The 25,443-nt window shown below is 41.0% G+C and overlaps 3 protein-coding genes across 3 annotated transcripts; all 3 read right to left on the bottom strand.

The window, feature by feature from the left end:
* Nucleotides 1-7,241: 7,241 nt before the first annotated feature.
* On the bottom strand, nt 7,242-8,171 carry LOC128331184 (olfactory receptor 13C9-like). The gene has a single exon (XM_053264534.1). It carries the CDS (start codon nt 8,169-8,171, stop codon nt 7,242-7,244), a length of 930 nt encoding a protein of 309 aa, XP_053120509.1.
* A 6,738-nt stretch (nt 8,172-14,909) lies between these two features.
* LOC128331183 (olfactory receptor 13H1-like) lies at nt 14,910-15,839 on the bottom strand. The gene has a single exon (XM_053264533.1). The coding sequence runs from the start codon at nt 15,837-15,839 to the stop codon at nt 14,910-14,912; it is 930 nt and encodes a 309-aa protein (XP_053120508.1).
* Nucleotides 15,840-24,012: 8,173 nt separating this feature from the next.
* On the bottom strand, nt 24,013-24,939 carry LOC128331182 (olfactory receptor 13H1-like). Its single transcript, XM_053264532.1, has one exon. It carries the CDS (start codon nt 24,937-24,939, stop codon nt 24,013-24,015), a length of 927 nt encoding a protein of 308 aa, XP_053120507.1.
* Nucleotides 24,940-25,443: the final 504 nt, after the last annotated feature.

Here is a 25,443-nt window from a genome sequence, read left to right as displayed (position 1 = left end):
TAATCTCATTAATGGTGAACAGGTAAGTCAGGATATGTTGATGGAGTTTTAGCATGGTGCTGTAATTAAAAATAAAGCAACAAAATGCATAGAAAAATGAATGTCATACAGAAAATGGGCACTATAAACTTATCTACCAGTGATTCAGGTTGCAGCTCACAGGATCACCAGTGAACCCACTTATGGCAGCTACTCCTGCAGACAAATGCCCTGTTTCCCCAAAAGTAAGACCTACCCTGAAAGTAAGACCTAGCAGTAATTTCTGATGTACCACTAATTCCCCTAGTGCATTTTTTTGGGCTAAAATTAATATAAGACACTGTCTTATTTTTGGGAAAACACGGTGGTAGGACTGTAAGCCTGTACGCTGATGGGAGGAGGTGAGTGACAGCAGCAGAATCAGACTTCTTCCCAGCTTTTGCTCTTTTAAGTGTGAGTGCCCAAGGTGCTGCAAGGACTAGTGACTCACCACTTAAGATGTGTGTCCCTACCTATCTCAAGATGGGATGATACACCCCATGCCTAGAGCAGATTACTGCTCTCCTTATACAACCAAAGGGATCCGCAGTGCCTATTATAGGGGAGTGCAGGGAGTAAATTGTACTGGGGCCCAGGGTCCAAAATGGGGCCCGGGAGCCAAAGTATTAATAGTAACCTGTATCACATGTTATTGCAACAGTTCATAGCTTATCTATTGAACTTTTGTGGCCTAATGATGATAACTATGATCGCCAGCTTGGCTAAGCCTGTTAAAAAGATCAGGCATCACATATTGTACGTTCTGATAAGCCAATGATTTTATGCTACCAAGAAACTTAAGTAGGTATGCTATGTAAAGTCGGTATGAAAATACAACGGCGCACAAGCAAAAATACAAGAACAATTCTCAACAGCAATTTTTTCACCTTGCAGTTGTCACACACTCAACTTATGTGGAAATGCTGCTGCTGAATGCATATCTGAAGCAATAACCTTTTTCGGAATAATTCAAACTGTGTACCACCTGTTCAATTCCAGTCCTAAGAGATGGGAATTAATACAAAACTGTATTGGTTGTTCTCTTCATGGTATGTCTGAAACATAATGGTCAGATTGTGTTGAATGTGTAAAGCCTTTTGCAGCTCACTTTCCTGGCATTAAATTAGCACTGGAAGACCTCCTAGAACTAAATTTGATAGCCAAAACAAGAAATGAAGTCCATGAAGTTTTATTATATGTGACATCTTTTGCCTGTGTGTTAATGTCAGCTGTGTGGTTCAAAATATTAGCAGGCATAGGTATTTGCAACGAGGTCATCCAAGCTAGAAATGCCAAACTGGATGTTGAAGTAGCAAACATAGAAACTCTCCTCACAGATCTGACAAAACTTTGAAAAAACTGGAAATGCATGTGGAATGATGCGTCAAACCTAAAGATAGAAATAAAACTCTCCTGTAGATGTGGTGGAGTTAGGCGCAAGATGGGGAAGGTCGTATGATGACAGCACACCTGATGCTAACTTGGAGGAAATGAATGACACAGATGATACGCCAGAAGAGGCCAACTTCAGAAAGTGTGTGTTTTACGTGTTGGTAGACAATGTTATAGCGGGATTAACTGTCCGTTTCAGTGCTGTTAAGGAGTTGGCAGAAAAATTTGATTTCTTGTAGAAATATCTCACCATGTCTGAAAGTGATGTGGAGAGAGAAACTTTATCTTTATCAGAGCAATATCCTGCTGACCTTAACGGTGATGATTTTGGAAAAGAAATGCAACATTTACCCTCAGTAAATAAAGCAAATTTTGTAAATGCACAGTTAAAGCCATTAGATCTGTTGAACTTGCTAACAGAGTACAGACTTGGTGTCCTGTTTCCAAATGTTTCTGTTAGCTTAAGAATACTATTAATAATTCTAGCAACAGTAGCTTCTGCAGAGAGGTCATTTAGCAAACTCAAACTGATTAAGAATTATTTAAGGTCTACAATGTCTCAGGAATGTCTTGTGGATTTGGCCAGGCTAAGTATTGAATCAAACATTTCCAGATCAATTAATTTTCATGCTGTGATTCAAAAATTTTCACAAAAAGGGCCAGGAAAGCTCTTTTTAAAAAGTAAATACTAAGCCTATCTACCTTTTAAAAAAAGACTTTTAAACTAATAATTATGTCTTCTGATGATCTGACTTACATTGAAATATAAAAGGATGTTTCAATGTGAATTCTTTCTCCTTATCTGTATCCTCTATAATAAAGAGCCAGGGTGTGCGCCCGTGTCTCTGCGCCCGTGTCTTCCTTGGCCGTTCTGGGCATGCGTGGAGCGGAGCGCATGCCCAGAACGTCCGAGGAAGATACAGCCTCAGGCACCAGGCGGCCATGTTGAGCAGAAGCGGAGACCGGGGAGGGCAGAGGCGGCCAGCTGAGGGAGAAACGGCCACAGGAGCAGAAGTGGGGACCGGGGAGGACAGAAGGAGGAGCAGAAGCGGGGACCGGGGAGGGCAGAGGCAGCCAGCTGAGGAAGAAACGGCCGCAGGAGCAGAAGCGGGGACCGGGGAGGGCAGAAGGAGGAGCAGAAGCGAGGACCGGGGAGGGCAGAGGTGGCGGCCAGCTGAGGGAGAAATGGCCGCAGGAAAAGAAGCGGGGACCGGGGAGGACAGAAGGAGGAGCAGAAGCGGGGACTGGGGAGGGCAGAGGTGTATAGGTGAGGGAGAAACGGCCGCAGGAGCAGAAGCGGGGACCGGGGAGGGCAGAAGGAGGAGCAGAAGCGGGGACCGGGGCCCATAGGGAGGGGAGAAACATCGAGGGCGGGTCCGGACCGGGCGAGGGAGAACCAGCCCGAAAATAAAGAAAGGGTTGCAATGCACACACACACACACACACACAAAGGTTTGCACTAAGCACAATATCCCCCGCCCGCCAAAACATGCGGAAACCAACACAAACAGTAATAAAATAAATGAGGGCACACAGAGCAGAAAGAACATAACTCTCAGAAAAGAAGCCCCACTCTCAGCCAGAGGAGGCGGAGGGCCCAGCCGGGAGGAGGAGGATGTCGTCCAGCCACAGGAGGTGGAGAAAGCTGGCCCCGAAAGTCTACTAGCACCCGTTAATTTAATGGGCTTAAAATCACTAGTTGTAGCATAAAGAAAGATGTTCAAATCAAATGTGCTTTATTCTATCTGATCCTCTTTTATTTTATTTTATTTTATTTTATTTATATTTATTATGGAGGGAGTACAGGAGCATAAGGCCTCAAATGCAGAAAATCAACAGAGCGTTCCATTCCACCCTGTCACATGTTCCATACCCTTTTTGGCCTTACAGGCTACAGCTCATGGCATAAAACCATAGTGGATAAAAATGGGATGACTAATGGAGAAGGGAAGGGGGCCCAAAAGAAACTTTGTACCGCAGATAAAATTCCTCTCAGAAGCCCTGGGGATCCAGTATATGCAGGAAGCATCACCATCCCAAGTGTTTCAGGCTTTCACATTAGCAATGCCTCTGCAGTCTAGAGAAACCCTCCAGGCGGAACTGCCTGAGCCTTAAAGCCTCTAGGGGAGTGACTAAAGACTGCTCCTCATGCCAAACACATATCTAAGGGTGCTTAGCAATGCATTACCTTAAATGTCCAAATCCCTTTTTGTGATCAGGAAAGGAACCTAATTAACTATGAGGCAAGCAATATAAGCCCCACCAACACCTGCCAATTTAACGAAGGCCACAAAATTTCCCCAAAGAGTGACTAGCTGAAACCCACACTGCAATACTGTATATATGAATGGTTGCCTTCTAGATTCTAAAAGAGGATCCAGATGAGTAGAAGCCACAACAGTTCATAGACATCACCCATCTAGGTTCCTCAGTAGGGTTGTACATGGAACCAGCTGGCCCGGTTGGGTTCAAGGCCGGACTGGCCTTGAACCCAACAGGGCCAGTTCGGTCAGGCACCCCCTCGAACCCCACCCCCTGTTCGATTCGGTCTGGGGGGGTTGCTAGTTGACATTGTCTGTGTGTGTGTGTGTGTGTGTGTGTGTGTGTGTATACATATATATACATACACCTTCTGAATAAGCACATTGATTGTTGTGTGTTGCACTATCTGTGCTCTTTGCTATTGACTAGGGAGTGGTGGTGATTGTGATAATTGTAGAGCGGTGACTAAATTCCCAGCTCAGATTTTGTCAGGACTTCTGTGTTGAAATCATCTGATGAAACATGTTCAAAATAGGCTAATTGATTGTTATTGAATTCTGCCTAAAGTAGAAAACAAAGTTTTGGATGCCACTGTCAACAAAAAACTGTAAGCAACTGTACATATAGATTGCTGGAAAACAGTTTTGGGGGAACATTGAGTGCAAACACTTGGAGATATCTTATGGGAAGAGACTTCCAGACCAATTTTAGCTATATGTAGGGCCTCCTCATGGATTTTTTCCACCCGAAGTGATGCCTGGCTTTATTACCCCCATCCTTGTAGTCTAGCCACCACCACCCATTCTGTAGCTGGGCTGCTGTTGCCCCCACCTCTTATTTTGGCCACCACTGCACCCACTATCCTGCCCTCATGCTTCCTGCCATGCATGGCACCCTGTTCCCATATACTCCACCTACATGCCCATGCTTATAGCAGCACCAGCCACCCCGTCAACGTGGTATCCAGCATGCCCACCCCCCTTCACATGTCTCTCTCCATGTTCACCACTCTGCCCACCATCTTCACTTCTTTTGGCTGTCGACTGCTTTTGCTGAAGCGAGCAAGGCCTCTAATTGCTGCTGTATATTGTAATGCAATGTCATGTCAGAGGCCTCACTGGCAGTCAGCAAGCAGAGGAGGAGGAGGCAGCAGTCATATCAGTGCAGTGGTGGTGGGGAGCCCAGTGGGGCATCGGAACATAGGAAGCTGCCATATACCGAGTCAGACCATTGGTCTATCTAGCTCAGTATTGTCTTCACAGACTGGCAGCAGCTTCTCCAAGGTTGCAGGCAGGAATCTCTCTCAGCCCTATCTTGGAGAAGCCAGGGAGGGAACTTGAAACCTTCTGCTCTTCCCAGAGCGGCTCCATCCCCTGAGGGGAATATCTCACAGTGCTCACACTTCTAGTCTCCCTTTCATATGCAACCAGGGCAGACCCTGCTTAGCTAAGGGGACAAGTCATGCTTGCTACCACAAGACCAGCTCTCCTGTTGTGTGGAATGCTGCAGTAGGCACTCAGTGGGTGAAATGCCAAGCCCCCAGAGAATTGCAGCCCAGGTGGCTTCCTAGGTCCACCTTATGGGTGGGCTGACCCTGGCTTTATGCAAGTACACGGTCTTTTACAGTGAAGTCTGAACAGAGCTCTTAATGCATATTGATTTATCTAATTTATATACCACCTGACTCCAGAGTCTCTAGGCCTTTCTTTCTTTCTTTCTTTCTTTCTTTCTTTCTTTCTTTCTTTCTTTCTTTCTTTCTTTCCCTCTCCTCCCCAATCCCCTCCTCCTCCTTTCCCCTCCCCTCCTCTCCCCCCTCTCCCTCTCCATCCCTCCCTCCCTTTTCATCCCCCTCTCCCCCACCCCCAACTCTACCGTTCATTGCTTCAGAATGCTGTTCAGGGTACAGGTTCAATAATCCTCCTGTGATTATTTACAAATGGGAATGCTCCCCTGTAACCAGTATTTAGAGGCACCTTGCTTCTGTGGCTTTAGGTGGCCTATAGCCACCAGTCTAGTAGCCATTCACAGACCTGTGCTCCATGATTTTTCTAAGGCACTTTTAAAGCCATCCAAGCTAGTGGCCATGACCACATCCCATGGCAGAGAATTCCATAGATTAATTTTGCACTGTGTGAAAAAGTACTTCCTTTTGTTGGCCTTAAATTTCCTGACCTTCAGTTTCAGAGGCTGATCCCTGTTTCTCATGATGTGAGAGAGGGAAAAAAATTTCTCTCTGTCAAATCTATCTATTCCATGCAAAATTGTATACATCTCTATTGTGTCTCCCCATCATCACCTCTTTTCCAAACTAAAAAGCCCCAGATGCAAAAGCCTTGCCTCATAAGGAAGGTGCCCTCTTCTGCACCTTTTCTAGTTATGCAATGTCCTTCTTAAGATACAGTAAACAGAACTCTACATAGTACTCCAAATGTGGCGGCATCATAGATTTGTATAAGGGCATTAAAACATTAGTAGGTTTATTTTCAGTCCACTTCCTAATGACTTCCTAATGATCCCACTCATGTGATTGGCCTTTTACAGTGGGAGGGCTAGACAGGCCTGCAGGAGGAGGGTATTCCACAACGCATCTTGTTCAGATTGCAGGTGCTCATAGTTTGGGGATAAGCAACAGGTGCAGATCTATAATAGGGCAGATGGGTTCAAAGAATCCAGGCCACCCAGCTCCTGAGTGCTACCTGACTTGGTTGGAGCTCAATCCCAACCAGCGTTTGCTGGCTGGGTACACATATTTTTTTTTGTTTTTTCAATAGGGAAGAAAATGAACAAAATGTACATCCAATCGGCAAATGCAGCTGGGAATGAGCCCTGGAGGGCTCATGCAGCCCCTCCAGGGATATGGCCACACCCCCTTGTATATGACATCACACTCAAAGGGGCATGGTCCAAGCTCCAGAGGACCTTTTTGAGCCCTCCAGGGCTCATTCCCAGCCATCATTTGTTGGCTGAGTGCATGAATTTCCGTTTCTCTTCCTCCAGCAAGGGAGAGAAAGGGAAATAAATGGACCCAGCCAGTAAAGGCCAGCTGGGAATGAGCTCCGGATGGTTCACACAAGCCCTCTTAAGCTAGGCAAATGCCCCTTGAGCATGATGGCATGTGAAACATGTGTCACTGGTGCACGCATGGGGCACACCCACTGGGGTTACCAGGGATGGGGGTGAACCCTGGCCCACATTCTCCTCCCTCCACTACTGGTCAGCAATAAATGAATATAGGAGATTGATATTAAAAATTCAAAGAAGTGGATGTGAAATAGCCATGTTTTAACTAAATTCCACTACAATATATGACTGGAAGTAATTGAACACAAATATATTTACCTTTGGCATGGCAAAAATATGTTCAATGCCTTCTTCTTAGTAATATGCAATGCACAAAACTTTGTAATATGTAACTCAAAACCTTTAGTAACACAAAAGGTTGTAATGCAAACATTTTTCCTAGTTTCAGCTTAACCTGTCATATACAGGAAGTAAAGGAAACAAAGCAACAAAAGAAATACATCAGTAAATTATTTTCATTCTATCTTTGTTCCAGATTTCTTTGTATATCATTTAGCTTTCTTTCCCACAAGTCTTTTCAATGCTCCTAAAACTTCCTGATTTCTGAGTGTGTAGATGAGTGGGTTTAACATGGGAGTCACTACTCCATAAAAGAGGGAAGTAACCTTGTCCAGCTCTCGGGTGTTCTTAGTTTGCGGTTTGAGATATGAGAACATGAAGGTGCCATAGTAAATGGTTACCACAGTCAAATGAGAGGCACAAGTGGAGAAAGCCTTGAGCCTGCCACCTGCCGAATGGATCCTTAGAATTGCCACAATTATGCGCAAATATGAGAAAAGGATAAAGGCAAAGGGGCCAAGCAAAGTGAGACCTGCGGTGAAGAACATAACCAGTTGGCTCAAAAAGGTATCTGAGCAAACAAGCTTCATAACTGCTTTAAGTTCACATGATATATGGTCAATCATATTATCCCTACAAAAGCGAGCTGGCAAGGCGTATGTAGGGACTATCCCTAAAAATATGCCACTTGCCCATGTCCCAGCTGCTAACAGGATACAAAACCTCTTGCTCATGATTAGCATGTAATGCAGTGGACTCGAAATTGCTATATACCGGTCATAAGCCATGATGGCCAAGAGGAAACACTCAGTAGTGGCTAAGTAGACACCAGTGCTCATTTGGAAGTAACACATTGTAAAGGACATGGTGGGCTTGTCCACCAAAAGATTCACAATGCATTGTGGTATCGAAGATGTTGAATAGCCAATGTCAAGAAAGGAGAGGTTGCTGAGGAAAAAGTACATGGGGTTGTGGAGCCGAGGATCAGTCGTGGTCACCAAGATGATAAGACCATTTCCCACCAGTGTTACAGAATACACAATGATAAATAAGACAATCATCGCTATTCGTGTCTTTGGTCGACCTGAGTAGCCAATGAGGATAAACTCAGTCAATACAGTGTTGTTTTCCTCTTCCATGTCCTAGATTAAATATTACCTGCATTTAAATGCAAAAAAGGGATTTGATAGTTAAAAGCCATGACCAGATGCTAAAAGCTAGTTAGCCCATTTTTAACCTTTTTGTAGAGAAAAGGAGGATAGTCATTCACGTTTTTGGAAGAAAAATGGCAAATATAAGTGGTTCCTTCCTTTTCCTTTGAATCAAGAAATGTTCTCTAAAAATGCATTTATTTTTGGATAAAGCAAACAAATAAAAAGAAGAAAATGAACTCCAGCAATTCCTCCTCTGTCCTTTATAGTCCATCCTTCCTTCCTTTGTTTTCCATTGATAGTGCTTCCTTGCTTCCTGTTTTGGGGAAATTGATAATAATATAAGCTTAAGTTTGAATTGTCACTGACTGATTAATAGTTCAAAAATAGCAATTTTAGGTCATGTGATAGTTGCTTGCTATACTAATATATGATGGTTTTTAGATTGAATAGCCACAAATATTTTTCAAGTATGGCAGGGACATTTTTCCAGCATCATAGGAGAATGTATGTGAATCTACAAATTTACAGTGGAATGGACAATGCATTTCTACATGCATGCTGTCTCTATGGATGAATGTGTGTGTTTCCTGATGAACACTGTAAAAAAATACAATATGGGTGGTATCCAAAAGTTGCCTTCCTCCTTTGCATACTATCCCAAGGATGCAAGGAAAAGCTGGATTATTTTGGAAAGTACAGCAATGGTCCAAGTTTAATCCACATCTTAAACTAAGATGAAACAAGTGAGATTTCAGAAGATGCCTTCTCAGTTTAATTCATTTCATTTAGCTGGATCTTGCTTGTTTATTAATTTTGAGTTAACTATGACAAACCTGTTGTCTACATGCGCCTATCACAAGCAGAAAACATCAAACACTAGCTGATTATGTTCCCATGGTGTGATAATGTATTTAAGTCTAAGTTACCACATTTAGAGAAAACTCATTTAGAGAAAGCCATTCAGAGAAAGCTAGTCGTACTTCAACACCATTGAAGTCAATGAGACAAGTTCCTTGTGACAGAAGCCCAATTAATTTCCATGTGACATAACTAGGACTAACTTCCTCTGTTTTTAAACTATATGGTAGTAAGCAAAATGCCTAGGACCTTGCAGATTCGCTATCAGAATAGACAGTACTGGCAAAATGGACCTTTGGTCTCTCATCAGTCAGCATAAGGGCTCACTTAAGGCATCTCCAAAAGTTCTTATTATTAAGATTAGTGATTGACATGTCCGGCAGTATAAAGTAGACAGTTCTGAACCAGCCACACGGCTGGGAGCATTTAAAACACACAACCCCAGAGCTGTTCTGCTACTACTTAAATACTGCATGATCGAATGTTGCAATCACGCAACAAACTGGGAATAATGCAAGCCACATTGCAAGGTGTGATCACACAAGAGCAAGTAGCAGCAGAACAGCTTTGTTGTACAGCAAATGTGAGTGTGTCTTTTAGACACCTACAGCAGTGCAGCAATTCAGAACTGCCCACTTTATTTATTTATTTATTTATTTGTTTGTTTATTTATTTATTTATTTATTAAACTTCTATACCGCCCAAACTTTTGTCTCTGGGCGGTTAACATAAAAACAATTAAAACACATATAAAAAATTAAAACAACGCAACAATTTAAAAACAAATCAAAAAAGTAACATGTAAAATTTCCGCAAATGAAAAAAAAAGTGTGAAATAAAGAAAAATGCAGTGAAAAACTAATTAAACCTATTAAACCTATTAAACATGCTCAAAACTTTTTTTATAGATTCTAAGTCACAATTCATATATACAATATAGAATATCAATGCAATCAATATAAATATAAGAAATATAATTTACAAGATAGATAACCATAAACAAAAATATATGAGAATATAAGCAATTATAATACAACAACTATACTAATGCTATACTATACATAATTAGTTATTAATATTCCAGTGCCCAAAGAGTACAAGTTCATAATTAGGTAGAAAAATCTATCCAATACTGGAGGAGAGTTGAAAATAGTGAATTGATTGCATTGATATTGATTGCATTGATATTCTATATTGTATATATGAATTGTGACTTAGAATCTATAGAAAAAGTTTTGAGCATGTTTAATATGTTTAATAGGTTTAATTAGTTTTTCACTGCATTTTTCTCTATTTCACACAGGTTGTTTTTTTTCATTTGTGGACAATTTAAAAAAACAGCCATAAAATTAAAAACAGACAGTTTTAAAAAGCTGAGAAAGCTTGGGTGAAAAGATGGGTTTTCAGATGTTTTTTAAAAAATTGTTGGACAGGTCACTGAAAGTTTTTTTAAAAAAGCAACTTATACACACAAATAAAAGAGTTACTGAAAACAAACGTTAACTACTAACAAAAGGCAGTAGCCAGTAAGGGCATTCAAACTATGAAGCTGTTTTCAAGCACAGCCAAGCCCAGGCTAAAGCAGCCAAGCCTGGTCTTGGCTGCACATGAGAAGCAGCAGGAGGCGAGTATCTGCCGGCGGCACCACAGCGGCCAACCACACCTCCATACCCACCTCTAAACGGGGTTAAGAAAGAAAGTGTTCCCTTAGCCCGGTTTTCTTTATCGTCTGTCAGTACCAACTGCTTCGAGCCAGCACTGCAGCAGTGACAGGCACTCACACATCACTGCAGGGATCCCCATGGACCACATGCTCATGCAGTGCATTGTGGGAATTCTGGGGTCTGGAACACATCGTGTCCCAGGCCCCGAAACCTCAATCCTGCCAGAAGCAGCTGGTGAGCATCTGGGCACATGATCACGCTCCCAGCAAGGACTAGGCGATCATCCACAAGCCTTCCCCACAGCCCGCCCCCAAGCCCTTCTCACAGATTGTGATAAAAGACTCTCTCTATATATATAATACTATTGAGAGGATTTCCACATCCTCCTTTGAAAATATGGCCTTCAAAAAACAAAACAACACCTTTAACGTACTGTTGAAACTTTTTTCAAATTCATCATTGCCTCCCTTTGACTGCTAGAACTTCTTACTAGTTGTCAGTTTTACCAGAAGCACTACATTTATTAAATTCCAACATCTTCTATGCCAGGGTTCCCAACCTTCAATTCCCAGATGTAGTTGGGTTACACTGCCCATTATCCCCACCAAATGGTCTTTGGCCCAACTTTGCATCCCCAAGATTAGACCAAAAGTTGGACCAGTGACCTTTGGACATTGTGGCTTTCGATTATGGAAGTTGTAGTAAAGCAGCATCTGAGGTTCTAAGGCTTGAACCTCATTATTAAGGATAGTGCACTAGATGCTAACCCTGCTAACTTGGCAATGAGGCACCTTAGAATGTGGTGATTCTTTTTATTTAGCAGGGGGAGAGTAACTGGCCCTATCCACCCCCAGCATAGTATCTCTGGTGACTGTTGCTGGTGTCTACCTTATGTTTCTTTTAGATTGTGAGCCCTGTGGGAACTGGGATCCATTTTATTTATTTATTATTCCTCTGTGTAAACTGCCCTGAGCCATTTTTTGAAGGGCGTATAGAAATTGAAATAATAATAATAATAATAATAATAATAATAATAATAATAATAATATCCCAATATTGCACTATAATTAGCTGGGATACAATCAATCTATTATTCACCATCCATCTTATTCTTTTTATATCTTATATTTGAACCCATCTCCATTATTCACCAAGAATTTTTTAATGCCACCCCTAGAGTATCTCCTGTTATCTTGAAACTCTTCTGTACATTCTGATCCAGAATATTTGCATGAACAAAAATAATCAGTTTTGAAGCCAATTTGTAAACAAGTCAGCTTTGGAAAGGTACATTTCCAACAATTATTTGGTTCAGTCAAGTACATTTTATCTCTTTATTATTACACCACTGATATATGAAACATATATAAACATTTTGAAAATACAAAATGATTTCCCTTGACAACTGCATTGACAGAAATTCTAGCCCCTGTGTCACAATTCCTTCCTCCTGTTCAGGCATAGTAACAATGCTATTTCAGTTCTTCTCACATTGCACTTTAGTTTGGTTTCTAAATACTCAAAGAAGCTACCAAGCATTTCACAGTTTAAAAAAAAAAAATTACCCCAAAACATGCCAGTAGAGTGTTCCATATCAATTCAACAGCAGTAAGAGGACATCCTGTTGTGACATTCCTCTGAACTCTATTGATCAGTTTGTACTTTTATCGATGCTATTAATTGTGATTGTTTGTTAATCTGGTCTGTGACCGCAGTAAACTTACTTACTGACTGACTTACTTTCTGTACTTTGAAATATTGCCCCTTTCATGCAAATCTATTTGCTCCCTCATTGAAATACAAAATGGGACTCTTCTGTTTTAATTCCCAGATATTGCACACCTCAGATACTATGGGTGTGAAATACCCCAAAGCAGCCTAAACCTGATCTTCAGGTGAACTTCATCTTGAGCACACACTTTGCCAAATAGGCATTTACTTGCTTATAACTGTCAATACCTTTTCTTAATGTGTGTTCCACAGTACTAATATATTTCCCGGCCGTCTTCCTTGTACCTGTAGGCTGCCATAGTACTTGACATTTTTGTTAGCCAGAAAAAAGTCCTTTTTGAATTATGTTCTGAAGTATCTACTACCCGTCTCCCCTGAACATTCTACATGTGAGCATCTATGGGGTCTCTTTAAGTGCATGTTAAGTGTAGTGAAATTCTTTCCAAGTTAGAGTATGAATACCCAAAAGAGAGTCATTTTAATTGTCTGTAGAAAGAGATTTTGTCAAGGGGACTGGCAGGATTAATTAAGCACCAACTTTGCATCCAATAAGGAACAGGTAATATTAGCATAAACTTAAACATTCTTCCTAATGGAGCCACTGCTTTAATTAAAAACAAACAAACACATACCCATATACACAAGCATTCTCACACAATAAATTTGTCTATTTTTTCCAACAAATATATTTGGAGCATTAAAATATGTTATTTAATGTAATTTGTGCCTTGGCAAATTGTCTCATGGTAGTCTCTAATAAACTACAGAGGAGGCTAGAGTTATTTGCTAGATTCAAAGAGTACAGTTAGAACAAATTTCCAGAGAATGTTATACATTTAGGCCTGTCACTGGTTTAAATTGCATCTGAAGGTTCACATGATTGAATGATCCTTCATGATTGAATGATCCTTCTCACTCATTGAGAGAAGGAATTGCACCTGTGGCAACTAGGGATGTGCACAAATCAATTTTTAATTTGATTTGTACCTGAATTGAATCATCCCTGATTTGTTTTGGGTCTGAATCTGTCCCCCCGAATCACCCCAGGTTTGATTTGGATCTGAATCAATCCAAATCCAAATCAATTTGCGGCAAAAAAGGGGTTCTAGGGGCAAAAGAGAGGGTTGGGTGATAGTGCTGAATTAATGGAAGCTCCCACCCAATTTTTTAAAAAATGAAGTTTGTGTTTCTTTAAGCTTTCCCCCATAGGGAATAATGGATATTTCAGCAGCCCCATAACTCCGTGGTGTGTGTGTGTGGACACCAGCAGGGTCAGATTAAGCTTTTTGCCACCCATAGGCAAAAAGGCTTTTGCCTCCCCTTTACCTTAAACAAAAAAGTTTTGCTTTTCTTTAAGGTAAAAGGGAGGAATTTCTCTTTGCCCACTCCACATTTTGATGCAGCCACCGCTGCCCACAGAGAGGGGCTGCAATATTTGAGGAGGGGCAAATTTTGCCGCTGTAGGCAAATGCCTACTCTGCCTCTCCATTAATCCACCAGTGGACACCAGGGTAGCCCAGAATGGGTTGTGGTTGGTGGTTGTGCCCAATGGGTGGGAGGAAGTGCCACCCAAATTTCAAAGAAATTGGGCAAAGGGGTGATTTCTATTTTTTTTAAGTGTGTGCATCTTTAAGCTTTTTCCCATAGGGAATAATGGGGGGCACCAGGGTGGCCCAGAGTAGGTTGCGGTGTACTGCACATGGGGTTCCAACCACCCTCCAAACCACAAGTTACATGATATATTGGGTTTTGTTGTTACAAAAACCACTATTTTGTTGATAGTGGATTGGATTCTCTGGTCATTCATCATCCTCCAGGTCTATGGAAGAGGAGTCCAGCGATCCTTCTTGCAGTATTACGTTGGATCAGTTTCAATCTGTGACTCCTGAGGATGTGGACAAGCTGCTTGGGGCAGTGTGGCCTACCACCTGTTCTCTGGATCCTTGCCCGACTTGGCTGCTTCTATCTAGCAGGGAGATTGTTGGAGGTGGCCTAGTTAATATCATTTATCTTGTGTGAAAAGTTTAAATGAGTTGTGGAAAGTAGCTTTTGAGAGGGATAGAGAAGCATCCAGGAGGAGGGTATTCCACAATTCATCTTATCCAGTTTGCATGTGTAGGTGGTGTTGTCAACAAGAAAATATAGGAGATCCATTTTAAAAATATTACAGATACGGATGTAAAGAATAGCCATGTATTAATCTTGAACTATACTCCTAAACACCATCATTGAAACTAAGTTGCACTGATATGAACCAAATTAATTCAACACAAATACATTTACCTTTGGAATGACAATAAGATGTTTGATGCCCTCTTATATGTAATATGAACACAAATGGTTCTAATCCAAACATTATTCATAGTTTCAGATACATTTGTCATTTATAAGGAAGAAAAGGAAACAAAGCATCGAGATAAATACATCTGTAAATTATATCGATCTTATCTTTGTTCAAAATTTATGTGTATCATTTTCCTTTCTTTTCCACAAGTCTTGTCAATGCCCCAATAACCTCCTGATTTCTGAGTGTGTAGATGAGGGGGTTTAACATGGGAGTCACTACTCCATAAAAGGCTGAAATAATCTTGTCCGCCTCCTGGGTGCTTTTCGATTGTGGTTTGAGATATGAGAACATGAAGGTGCCATAGTAAATGGTTACCACAGTCAAGTGAGAGGCACAAGTGGAGAAAGCCTTGAGCCTGCCACCCGCCAAATGGATCCTTAGAATTGCCACAATTATGCGCAAATATGAGAAAAGGATAAAGGCAAAGGGGCCAAGTAATGTGAGACCAGCAGTGAAGAACGTAACCAGTTGGCTCACAGAGGTATCTGAGCAAACAAGCTTCATAACTGCTTTAAGTTCACATGTTAAATGGTCAATCACATTATTCCCACAAAAGCGAGCTGGCAAGGCATACATAGGGACTATGCCTAAAAAGATACCACTTGTCCATGTCCCAGCTGCTAACAGGATGCAAAACATCTTGCTCATGATTAGCGTGTAATGCAGTGGACTCGAAATTGCTATATACCGGTCATAAGCCATGATGGCCAAGAGGAAACACTCAGTCACTGCTAAGTAGACACCAGTGCTCATTTGGAAATAACACATTGTAAAGGACATGGTGGGCTTGTCCACCAAAAGGTTTGCAATGGATTGTGGTATCGAAGATGTTGAATAGCAAATGTCAAGGAAGGAGAGGTTGCTGAGGAAAAAGTACATGGGGTTCTGGAGCCGCGGATCAGTCGTGGTCACCAAGATGATAAGACCATTTCCCACCAGTGTTACAGAATACACAGTGATCAATAAGAGAATCATTCCTATCCTTGTCTTTGGTCGACCTGAATAGCCAATGAGGATGAACTCAGTTATTGCAGTCTTGTTTTCCTCTTCCATGTCCTAGATTAAATATTACCTGCATTGAAATGAAAAAGAAAAAAAAAAAGGGGGGGGGGCATATTTGATAGTTATAGGCCATGACCAGATCCCAAAAGCTTGTTAGTATGAAATTTAGTATTAATGTTAAATAATATTAGCATTAATTAATATTAGTATTAAATAGTCACTTCTGTTTATGATAGAAAAATGGCATATATAGGATGTCACTTCCTTTTGAGTAATTCTATATCTTTGAATTAAGGATAGTGCCAAAGGAGGAAGAAATAGAATTCCTTCCTTCCTTTGGATACTATTTGAAGTATGCAAGGGAAAGCTGAATCCTTTTGGAGAGTGCAGCAATGCCCTCACTTTAATCCCTTGCTTAGACTAAGATGAAATAAATTGAGTTTCCAATGATGTCTACTCATTTTCATTCATTTCATTTGGCTGGATCTTGTTTGTTTATTAACTGAATCAACAATTTGCTTGTCACTCTCCTGTTGTATACATGAACCCATCACAAGCAGAAAGAATCAAGGTCCAGCTCACTACCAGCATGCTGACTGTGTGTCCACAACTTTTTTAAATAGCCCAATTAATTTCAATGGTAGAAATATAAGCAGGTGTCAACTTGAAACTTATTGAATATTTTATTTTGCTTGGATTGTGTCATAAAAGAAATGGAAGCAATTACAGAAAGCAATTTTGAGAACACAGTGTATAATCTCACCAATTATCTTATAAGACTGTCATAAAGAAGAACAACAAAATTAAATGTCATGTGACTGTGAAAACATTTAAATGAATGAATACATGAAGGTTGATATTAGATCTATTTTCTGAGTTCCAGCAGTTGGTTTATCCATAAAGCAAGGTGTGGAGAGCTGGGTTGAACTTGTTTCCGAGTCAACATTTTTGTGTTCAATGGATCCGTTGTGTGCTACTGGCATGACTTTCTGGTGTATCTCAGATGTGACACATCCACGTATACAGTTCTCACAAAAAGATTTATGCATGAAAATAACATATAAAGAAAGATGGAGGACATTCCCCTTTCCCATGTTTCAAACAACACACTTAATATTTACATCCAGTGAAGGAAGGAAGGAAGGATCTATTATAAGCTTGCCCCCATTTGGGTAGAAATGGACATGTTAAGGAGGGGATTAGGGTAGGGATGTGAAGAACCGGTTTGATCATGAAGTGGACTGCCAGGAACTGGGCTGATTCGAGCACATCGATTGTGAAAGAGTCTGTCCACACCCCTAGATTGGGTTGTGCCTGAAGGCCCCATATTGCGTCTCCATGCATTCACTATGTTGTTTACACAGCAGGATATACAGATGAATTTATTTAAATCTATGTAAACCACTTTGGGAACTTTTGTTGAAAAGCAGTGTATAAATATTTGTCATAACTGACCCTATCCACCCCCAGCACGGTACCTCCAGTGACTGTTGCTGGTGTCTGTTTTATGTTTCTTTTTAGATTGTGAGCCCTTTGGGGACAGGGTTATATCTTATTTGTTTGTTATTTCTCTGTGTAAACCGCCCTGAGCCATTTTTGGAAGGGCGGTATAGAAATTGAATTAATAATAATAATAATAATAATAGTGTTATATTCATATAACAGCACCCAGAGTGTGGCACAATCTTCCAAGAGAGGTGTTCTGGCTCTCTTGCAACCCATTTTTGGGCAAGCTTTGGAAAAAATATTTCTCTGGGCATTTTCAAGATAATACCTATTTAATAGTTCATCTTGATGCTGCTTTTAAATTGCTTTTGGGTTGTTTTAATTATTTTATTGGCCTAATTCCAGAGGCTCACATACAGTGCAGTGTCCCTCTGATGTTAGCATAATATTCACACAGTTATATACATGAAACCATCACAAGTAGAAATAATCCAGGACAAGCTCACTACCAACATGCTGTTTTTGTGTCCATTATTTAATCACCATCAAAATTAATGAGACAAGTTCATTGTGACTAATTTACATCCCATGAAATTCAGTGTGACTTAGCCGAACTAACTTTCTCTGCTACTAGGTCCTACTTTGGTCACAAAATCCCTGAGAGCTTGCAGAACTGCTATTAGACTAGATAATGCTGGCAAGATGGTTGTATGGTCTTATGTAAGGCAGCAAAAGGGACTTATCCAACTCATCTTTAAATGCTCTTATTTAGTATTACTAAGATAAAACAATTTCCCGAACACGGAATAGTTAACTACTTACAACAGGCAATGGCTGACTTGAAGCAAAAAGAACCAGAAGCAGTTCTGAACCTGCTTGCTGCTGTGGGTGTCTAAACCAATGCTAGTGTTGTAGTGAAAGAGCACTCTTGCACAAATACTTAAAATTGTTCAATCACGCATGGACAATTTTATGTCATAGTGCAAGAGCTCTCTAATGCAAAAGTGGTAGCTTTATTTTAGATGCCTGTAGCAGTGCGGACAGTGGAGAACCACCCATCGGAAACGAAGACAATTAAAAATTGATTGGCATGATGTGATGTAGCACCTCATGTCCACCAGTTTAACTATTGACAGGATGTCCACACTCTCCCTTGAAAATCTGGTGTTCAAAAAACAAAACAAAACAATTCTCCCACTGTTGTTTCAAATCCATCATTGCTTCCTTTTGATTGTTCCCAGCTTTGGGGCCCCAGTTGTTATTACATTTGTTGAATAAACAAGGGGATATATAAATATCTCTAGTTGTAGCAATAGTGCAACTCCCATTTTCCCCCTACAATGGCTTTTGGTCAAACCTTGGATCCTTAAGGTTAAACCGGTGGTTGGACCAATGACCTTTAGCCATTGTGGCTGTGGATGTTGGGAGTTGTAATCTAACAACTTTTAGGGACGCAAGGCTGGGAATCCTATTATTGCAATGACAGGAAATTCACACCTCTCCAATATTTAGCTAGAAGTACCTGGGCTATTTTGTACTTTAGCTTGGTTTCTAAATACCAAAGGAAGCTATCAATCATTTTATAAGTTTTAAATATTACCCCTTAGTATACCAGTGGCGTGTTCAGTATAAATTCGAAAGCAGTAAGAGGACATGTTCCTCTAAACTCTATTGACCAGACTCTACACTTGAACAGATTTTGGACTTGGAAATAATGCCCCTCCCATGCAAATCTTTATGCTTCCTTATTAACATACAAAATTGGACTTTCCGTTTGTATTCTAAGATATTACACTGTATGAAATGCTCCAAAGAAGCCCAAACCTGGATTAAAGATGAACTAAATTTCATCTTGAATGCTGACAGTTTTTGTACAGCTGTTCTGAGATATATATTTAATTGGATATAAAATATGAATACCTTTTATTCATTTGTCCTTTAAAATATTCTGGAGTCCTTCTGTTTGTTAATAGATCAAGAAAAGGCATTCTAATCAGTCCTATATAATCAATCCAATAGAAATTCTAATCAGTCCTCAATATGTATGATGGTTAAAAAAATTTTCAGATCATCTAAACTGAAAGTATAAAACCAACTCAGATCATACCAGCATGGTGTAGTGGTTAGAGTGCTGGACTAGGACCGGAGAGACCCGAGTTCAAATCCCCATTCAGCCATGATACTAGCTGGGTGACTCTGGGCCAGTCACTTCTCTCTCAGCCTAACCTACTTCACAGGGTTGTTGTGAAAGAGAAACTCAAGTATGTAGTACACCGCTCTGGGCTCCTTGGAGGAAGAGCGGGATATAAATATAATAATAATAATAATAATAAATGTTTTTAAAGCTGTGAATCATAAAGGATACAGTACATGCATGTTGCATATTGCATATTTTTAAAGTTACCTTAATGTAATATGATGTTTTCATCATTTCTGTACATATCTACAGGATGCTTGCATTACTAGAGTATCATTTCTGTTCCTCAGAAAGTTTTTTTTTAAGTTCCAAATACATAATACAGTTCAAAAGGCATGTACTTATAAATTGCTCTTGCTCTTATAAATCTATGTACATGCAGGAAGGACACAATCAACTAAGTTCCTTAGTTGAATGAATTATATTTTTTAAAATCAGGTTCTCTCTCTGCATTCCCATTTGTGCATAGCCTCATGAGTATGGAGTTAGCCCTCTCAGGAATGTTCTGAAGCAATTACATTTGACAAGAATCCAAACTTAAAGGGAAAGAAATAAAGGAAGGCACATAAGAAAAGCCCTGCTGGATCAGGCCCAAGGCCTATATAGTCCAGCATCCTGTTGGAAGGAATGATGGAGAGCAGCCCTGGATTAACCATAAGGCAAAACAAGCACGTGCTTAGGGCATCAAGGGAAGGGAGGCACCACCGAGTTTTTCCCCTACCTATCATACCTTTAACTCTTTCACTGAACATAAGAACATAAGAACAACCCTGCTGGATCAGGCCCAAGGCCCATCTAGTCCAGCATCCTGTTTCACACAGTGGCCCACCAGATGCCACTGGAAGCCTACAGGCAGGAGTTGAGGGCATGCCCTCTCTCCTGCTGATTCTCCCCTGCAACTGGTACTCAGAGGCATCCTGCTTTTGAGGCTGGAGGTGGCCTAAAGCCCTCCAAGTAGTAGCCAATGATAGACTTCCCCTCCATGAAGTTATCCAAACCCCTCTTAAAGCCATTCAGGTTGTTGGCTGTCACCACATCTTGTGGCAGAGAGTTCCACAAGTTGATTATGTGTTGTGTGAAAAAAGTACCTCCTTTTGCTGGTCCTAAATTTAATGACAATCAATTTCATGGGATGACCCCTGGTTATAGTGTTATGTGAGAGGAAGAAGAATTTACGTCTATCCACTTTGTCCACTCCATGCATGATTTTATAGACCTCTATCATGTCTCCTCGCGCCATCTTTTTTCTAAACTAAAAAGTCCCAGGTGTTGTAGCCTCGCCTCATAAGAAAGGTGCTCTAGGCTTCTGATTGTCTTGGTTGCCCTCTTCTGTACCTTTTCCAGTTCTACAATGTCCTTTTTTGGATGTGGTGACCAGAATTGTACACAGGACTCCAGGTGTGGCTGCACCATCAATTTGTATAAGGGTATTATAATATTAGCAGTTTCATTTTCAGTTCCCTTCCTAATGATCCCTAGCATGGAATTGGCCTTTTTCACATCTCCCGCACATTGAGTCAACACTTTCAACGAGCTGTCCACCACAACCCCCAGATCCCTCTCCTGGTCACCGAAACCTCAGATCCCATCAGCTTATACTTGAAATTGGGGGGTTTTTTTCCATTCCTTTATGCACGCAAGGGTGGGAGGGAGGGAGGGAGGGCCAATGAGGTTATATCATTAGGCAACAAGGCTAAGGTGGTAAAGCTCTTGCATAGTAGGATCACTGAAGTAAATGTTAACACTTCTGATTGCAACTAGGGGAAATCATACATTCTTCCCAGCTTTATATTACTGCCCTGGGATGTCTGTATAGGGTGATAAAAATGTGCTAAATAAAAAATAAAAGTAAAAATAAAATGGAGAATATTTTTAAGGACAGAAAGTTGGACAAGACAATCCATTTGTTGCATTCTAATTCCAGGATTCTTATCAGTTTTATTTATTTATTTTTTGCTTTCATTTAAAACCTCCTAATCTTGTCAATACTTTGTCACCATTGCTGTATACTGATCAGACCTCCAGAAGAAGTGATGGCCACTGAAAGTGCACATCCAGTTTAAGCCAAAGAACATCTTAAGGGAGAGAATTGTTAAATTTAGGGGCTTTATAATCCCAGATTTCTTATGACCTTGGAGAACCTTGGAGGACCTTCTCCAACCTTGGAGAAGCCGCTGCCAGTCTGTGAAGACAATACTGAGCTAGATAGACCAATGGTCTGACTCAGGATATGGCAGTTTCCTATGTTCCTATGACCTTTAATTTTGGTTTAATTCTGGATATCTTGATCTTGTCATCTATTTAGAACTGCAAAATAAATACTTTGATCCATGTAAACCACAAGGTAGGTAACAACAGGTAGCGACCTGCAGGCAGAATCTATCCCATGAAGACTACTACCTTGTCCTAAGTTTTAGAACAAATTTGACTCTACTTGTAATTAGCTTCAATCAAGGCCTGTCATCCCAAGCTTTCCCCACCACTGCTTTCTCTTCCATTCCTCCTTTCCCAGCCTTATGTTGAAGTGGTCTGATCCTCCCCAGCATGTCTGGGGGACAGGGTCTTTGCCCCAGCCTCTTTGAAAGCCATGAGTTTACAGCTATTGGCTGTAGAGGCTGTACAAGTGTGGGGCTTGAACAGCCGTACATTCCCCGGCCCAGCCCCAAACTCAGTCTTCTCAGAGGAGCAACTCCTTCCTCCCATTCCTGGTTATAGTATGGGCTTTGGCTGGTCACCCTTTGGGGGTGGGTGGGCAGGAATTTTTGGACACTTGACAGATTGGCTTTGGTTGGGGGCCTTATTTGCCTGCCTCAAACTATGGACCTTAGTTAGTGAAGTTGGGCTCCCTTGGTCACAACGGCTGGTACAGTGTGGTTTATTGTGCAATGGATTGCTGGTGATTACCTTTCAGGCCCATGTTTGGCATCAGGGGTGGTCATTGCCAGCCTCCATTTGAGGCTTTCTGGCTCAGGGAGTGCTGGTGGATGGCTTACCCCAACCTGCTAAGGGATTCAAAACCCTGTAAAGTTCTACGGCAAGTGCCTGCACCTTAGGTGGCTATGATGGGCACCAGGTGGCCTTAGGCCTGATGCTACTTGGAGCAAAGGTGTTTCACCCTAGGCTGTAAGAAGGCTGGCTTGTGCTGAAGCTGTGAGTCTTGTAAACCACACTGTTGGGGGGTGGAGCACAAATCCTCTCCTTTGCTCTCATTCATTATAATTAAGGAAGTTGTGGCCCTATTTTACTCCACACTTATGTCTTGTGTGTTTATTGTCCTGGTGCAATGAGGGTATACAGTAGCTGCATGGGTCAGGGACAGGTGAAAGTCCCAATTCTAAGTTCCCACTGTATTGGAACTCTGTAAGACTAGGCCCACAGCAGAATGAAATGTGTGGGAGGGTGCTAGGCCATCACATTCCTTTAATGAAATAATTCTTTCTTTGGGACGTAGGATGATCCCTCATATTCCAAATTCATAGGATGGCTTCACATATCACATATAACAAGTAAGTAGGATGGAACTGCCAGGTCTAGTAATTGCTCTTGGCACAAAATTGGTACTCCCACCCCTTTTTGTGTTGTCTGAACTCAGAAATGTCGAGCTGCCAATGTTGGGTCCTCTCTACCACCTGATATTTGCAACCTGAAATTGGTGTTGGGCACTGAATGTTGGCTGTTGGGTAGTGGCAAGGACCCAACACTGACAGTTGGAGTGTAGTTAGGGGAGAAGGAGCACATGTTTGCCCCTCTCCCTGGCAGCCCCTTGGAGTGAGAGAGATAATGAAGAAAATAGGGAGGGTTGGAGCTGGGGGTGGGGCAGGAGTTGAGGGGGGCTGGTTACTTTGAATCCATCCACTCAGTTATAGCTACACCCATGCTGACACCCTGACCTTTCTAAGCTTAGATGACAGTGAAAGGGGTGAAACTACTCCATCACACTGGGAGCATGCACTTGCCAGAACCAGCTGTTCCTTTCTACTTACTTGCCACCATGATGTGTGAAGATACCCGTAGTATTAGTAGGGGCAGAACCAAAGTTTCTTCAAAGTGAAATTCCAAAGAGAATTTCTGGGTTCCTCCGAGGAGAAATTGAAATGCTAAGAGAATTTCAGGGATTGTCCCAAAGCAGAAACATAACATAATTTTATCAAGCCCTGTAGTTACCCTAAATAGCACTATGTATTGGATTTTTCAACCTTAAACTATGCACTTGACTTTAGGAAGAGAGTTTGGGAGGTGGTAGGATATTCATCAACTATGTACAGGTTTTTACAATAAAGGTCAATTATACAGTTATTATCTGTAGGAGAAGTGTAATATTTGTCAACCGCCAGTTTTGGTTTCCAACCATACTGCTATTTGAGCAGGTAGCCACATTCCCATCATTTATATGTATTCTTATCGACAATTTCCAACCTCCCCTGCCCAATCAATATTTCCAAGATCTTTTCAAGATATTAACACAACAATTATTAGATATTTCCCAGTCTCAAATATATTTGCAGTGATTACTATGTTGATAGTAAGAGCGTGAGAAAGTAAAATCTTTCACAATTTTTTGATTCGGCTTATTGTAATATTTTATTTTACTTTCCCCACAAGTCTTCTCAATGCCCCTATCACTTCCTGATTTCTCAGAGTGTAGATTAGTGGGTTTAGCATGGGAGTCATTATTCCATAGAAGAGTGAAATTGCCTTGTCCAGCTCTTGGGTGCTCTTAGTTTGTGGCTGGAGATATGAGAATATTGCTGTTCCATAGAAAATTGTTACCACAGTCAAGTGAGAGGCACATGTGGAGAAAGCCTTGAGCCTGCCACCTGTGGAATGGATTCTTAGAATTGCCACAATTATGCGCAGATATGAGAAGAGGATGAAGGCAAAAGGAGCAAGCAAGGTGAGACCTCCACTGAAGAACATAACCAGTTGGCTCAAGGAGGTGTCTGAGCAAACAAGCTTCATAACTGCTTTGAGTTCACACGCTATATGGTCAATCATATTTTCCCCACAAAAATGAGCTGGCAAAGCATAAATGGGAACTATTCCTAAAAATAAGCCACTTGTCCATGTCCCAGCTGCTAATTGGATGCAAAATTTCTTGCTCATGATTAGCATGTAATGCAGTGGGCTAGAAATTGCTATATACCGGTCATAAGCCATGACAGCCAAGAGGAAACATTCAGTTACCCCTAAGGAGACACTAGTGGTCATCTGGAAGTAACACATTGCAAAGGACATGGTGGACTTGTCCATCAGAAGGTTTGCAATGCACTGTGGTACTGATGATGTTGAATAGCCAATGTCGAGGAAGGAGAGGTTACTGAGAAAAAAATACATGGGGTTGTGGAGCTGGGGATCAGCTGCAGTCACCAAGATGATAATACCATTTGCTACTACTGTTACAGAATATACAACAATCATGAAGACAATTAGTACTATTCTCGTCTTTGGCCGGCCAGAGTACCCAATGATAATAAACTCAGTCAATGCAGTCTCATTTTCCTCTTCCATGATGTGGATTAAATATTATCTGCAATGCAATATAAAATGAGTTTAGTCTAATTATAGTTCACAATTAAATTCTGAAACTTATCTTCCAACAGTTAAGATGTTTTCTGTGGGAATGGTTGAAATTCTTCCTGACACTATATCTTATTGCTGGGAAATATGTGATGCTGAATATGCCTCACAGACACATTTTAAGGCGATACAGGCAGCTGCAGAAGGAAGGGGAGACAATTTTTCTTGAGTCTGGATCCTTAGTTTTTAACACAACACTGCTGAGCCAACACTTAGTCAGTCGGGATGTTGTTATTATTACAAAAGTTATAAATGGAGTCCGTTTTCTTTTGTATACATACCATGGTGTATACATCTCAATTTTATTTTATGCAAATATATGGTGATTATTTTGCTATTGATGAGTATTATTATAATTTATTTTATCATTTTTTAAAAAGTGGGATTCTTAGTTTTTATTTATTTATATTTATTTATTGTTAAATTTATATACCA

This window comes from Hemicordylus capensis, chromosome 6 (genome assembly GCF_027244095.1).
Source record: "Hemicordylus capensis ecotype Gifberg chromosome 6, rHemCap1.1.pri, whole genome shotgun sequence".
NCBI classification, from domain to species: Eukaryota; Metazoa; Chordata; class Lepidosauria; order Squamata; family Cordylidae; genus Hemicordylus; species Hemicordylus capensis.
The sequence above is the reverse complement of the archived record's forward strand: the minus strand, read 5'-3'. Positions and strand labels throughout refer to the sequence as shown.

Coding starts and splice junctions, on each gene's coding strand:
- LOC128331184 (XM_053264534.1), bottom strand. CDS start 8,171: ATGGAAGAGGAAAACAACACTGTATTGACTGAGTTTATCCTCATTGGC.
- LOC128331183 (XM_053264533.1), bottom strand. CDS start 15,839: ATGGAAGAGGAAAACAAGACTGCAATAACTGAGTTCATCCTCATTGGC.
- LOC128331182 (XM_053264532.1), bottom strand. CDS start 24,939: ATGGAAGAGGAAAATGAGACTGCATTGACTGAGTTTATTATCATTGGG.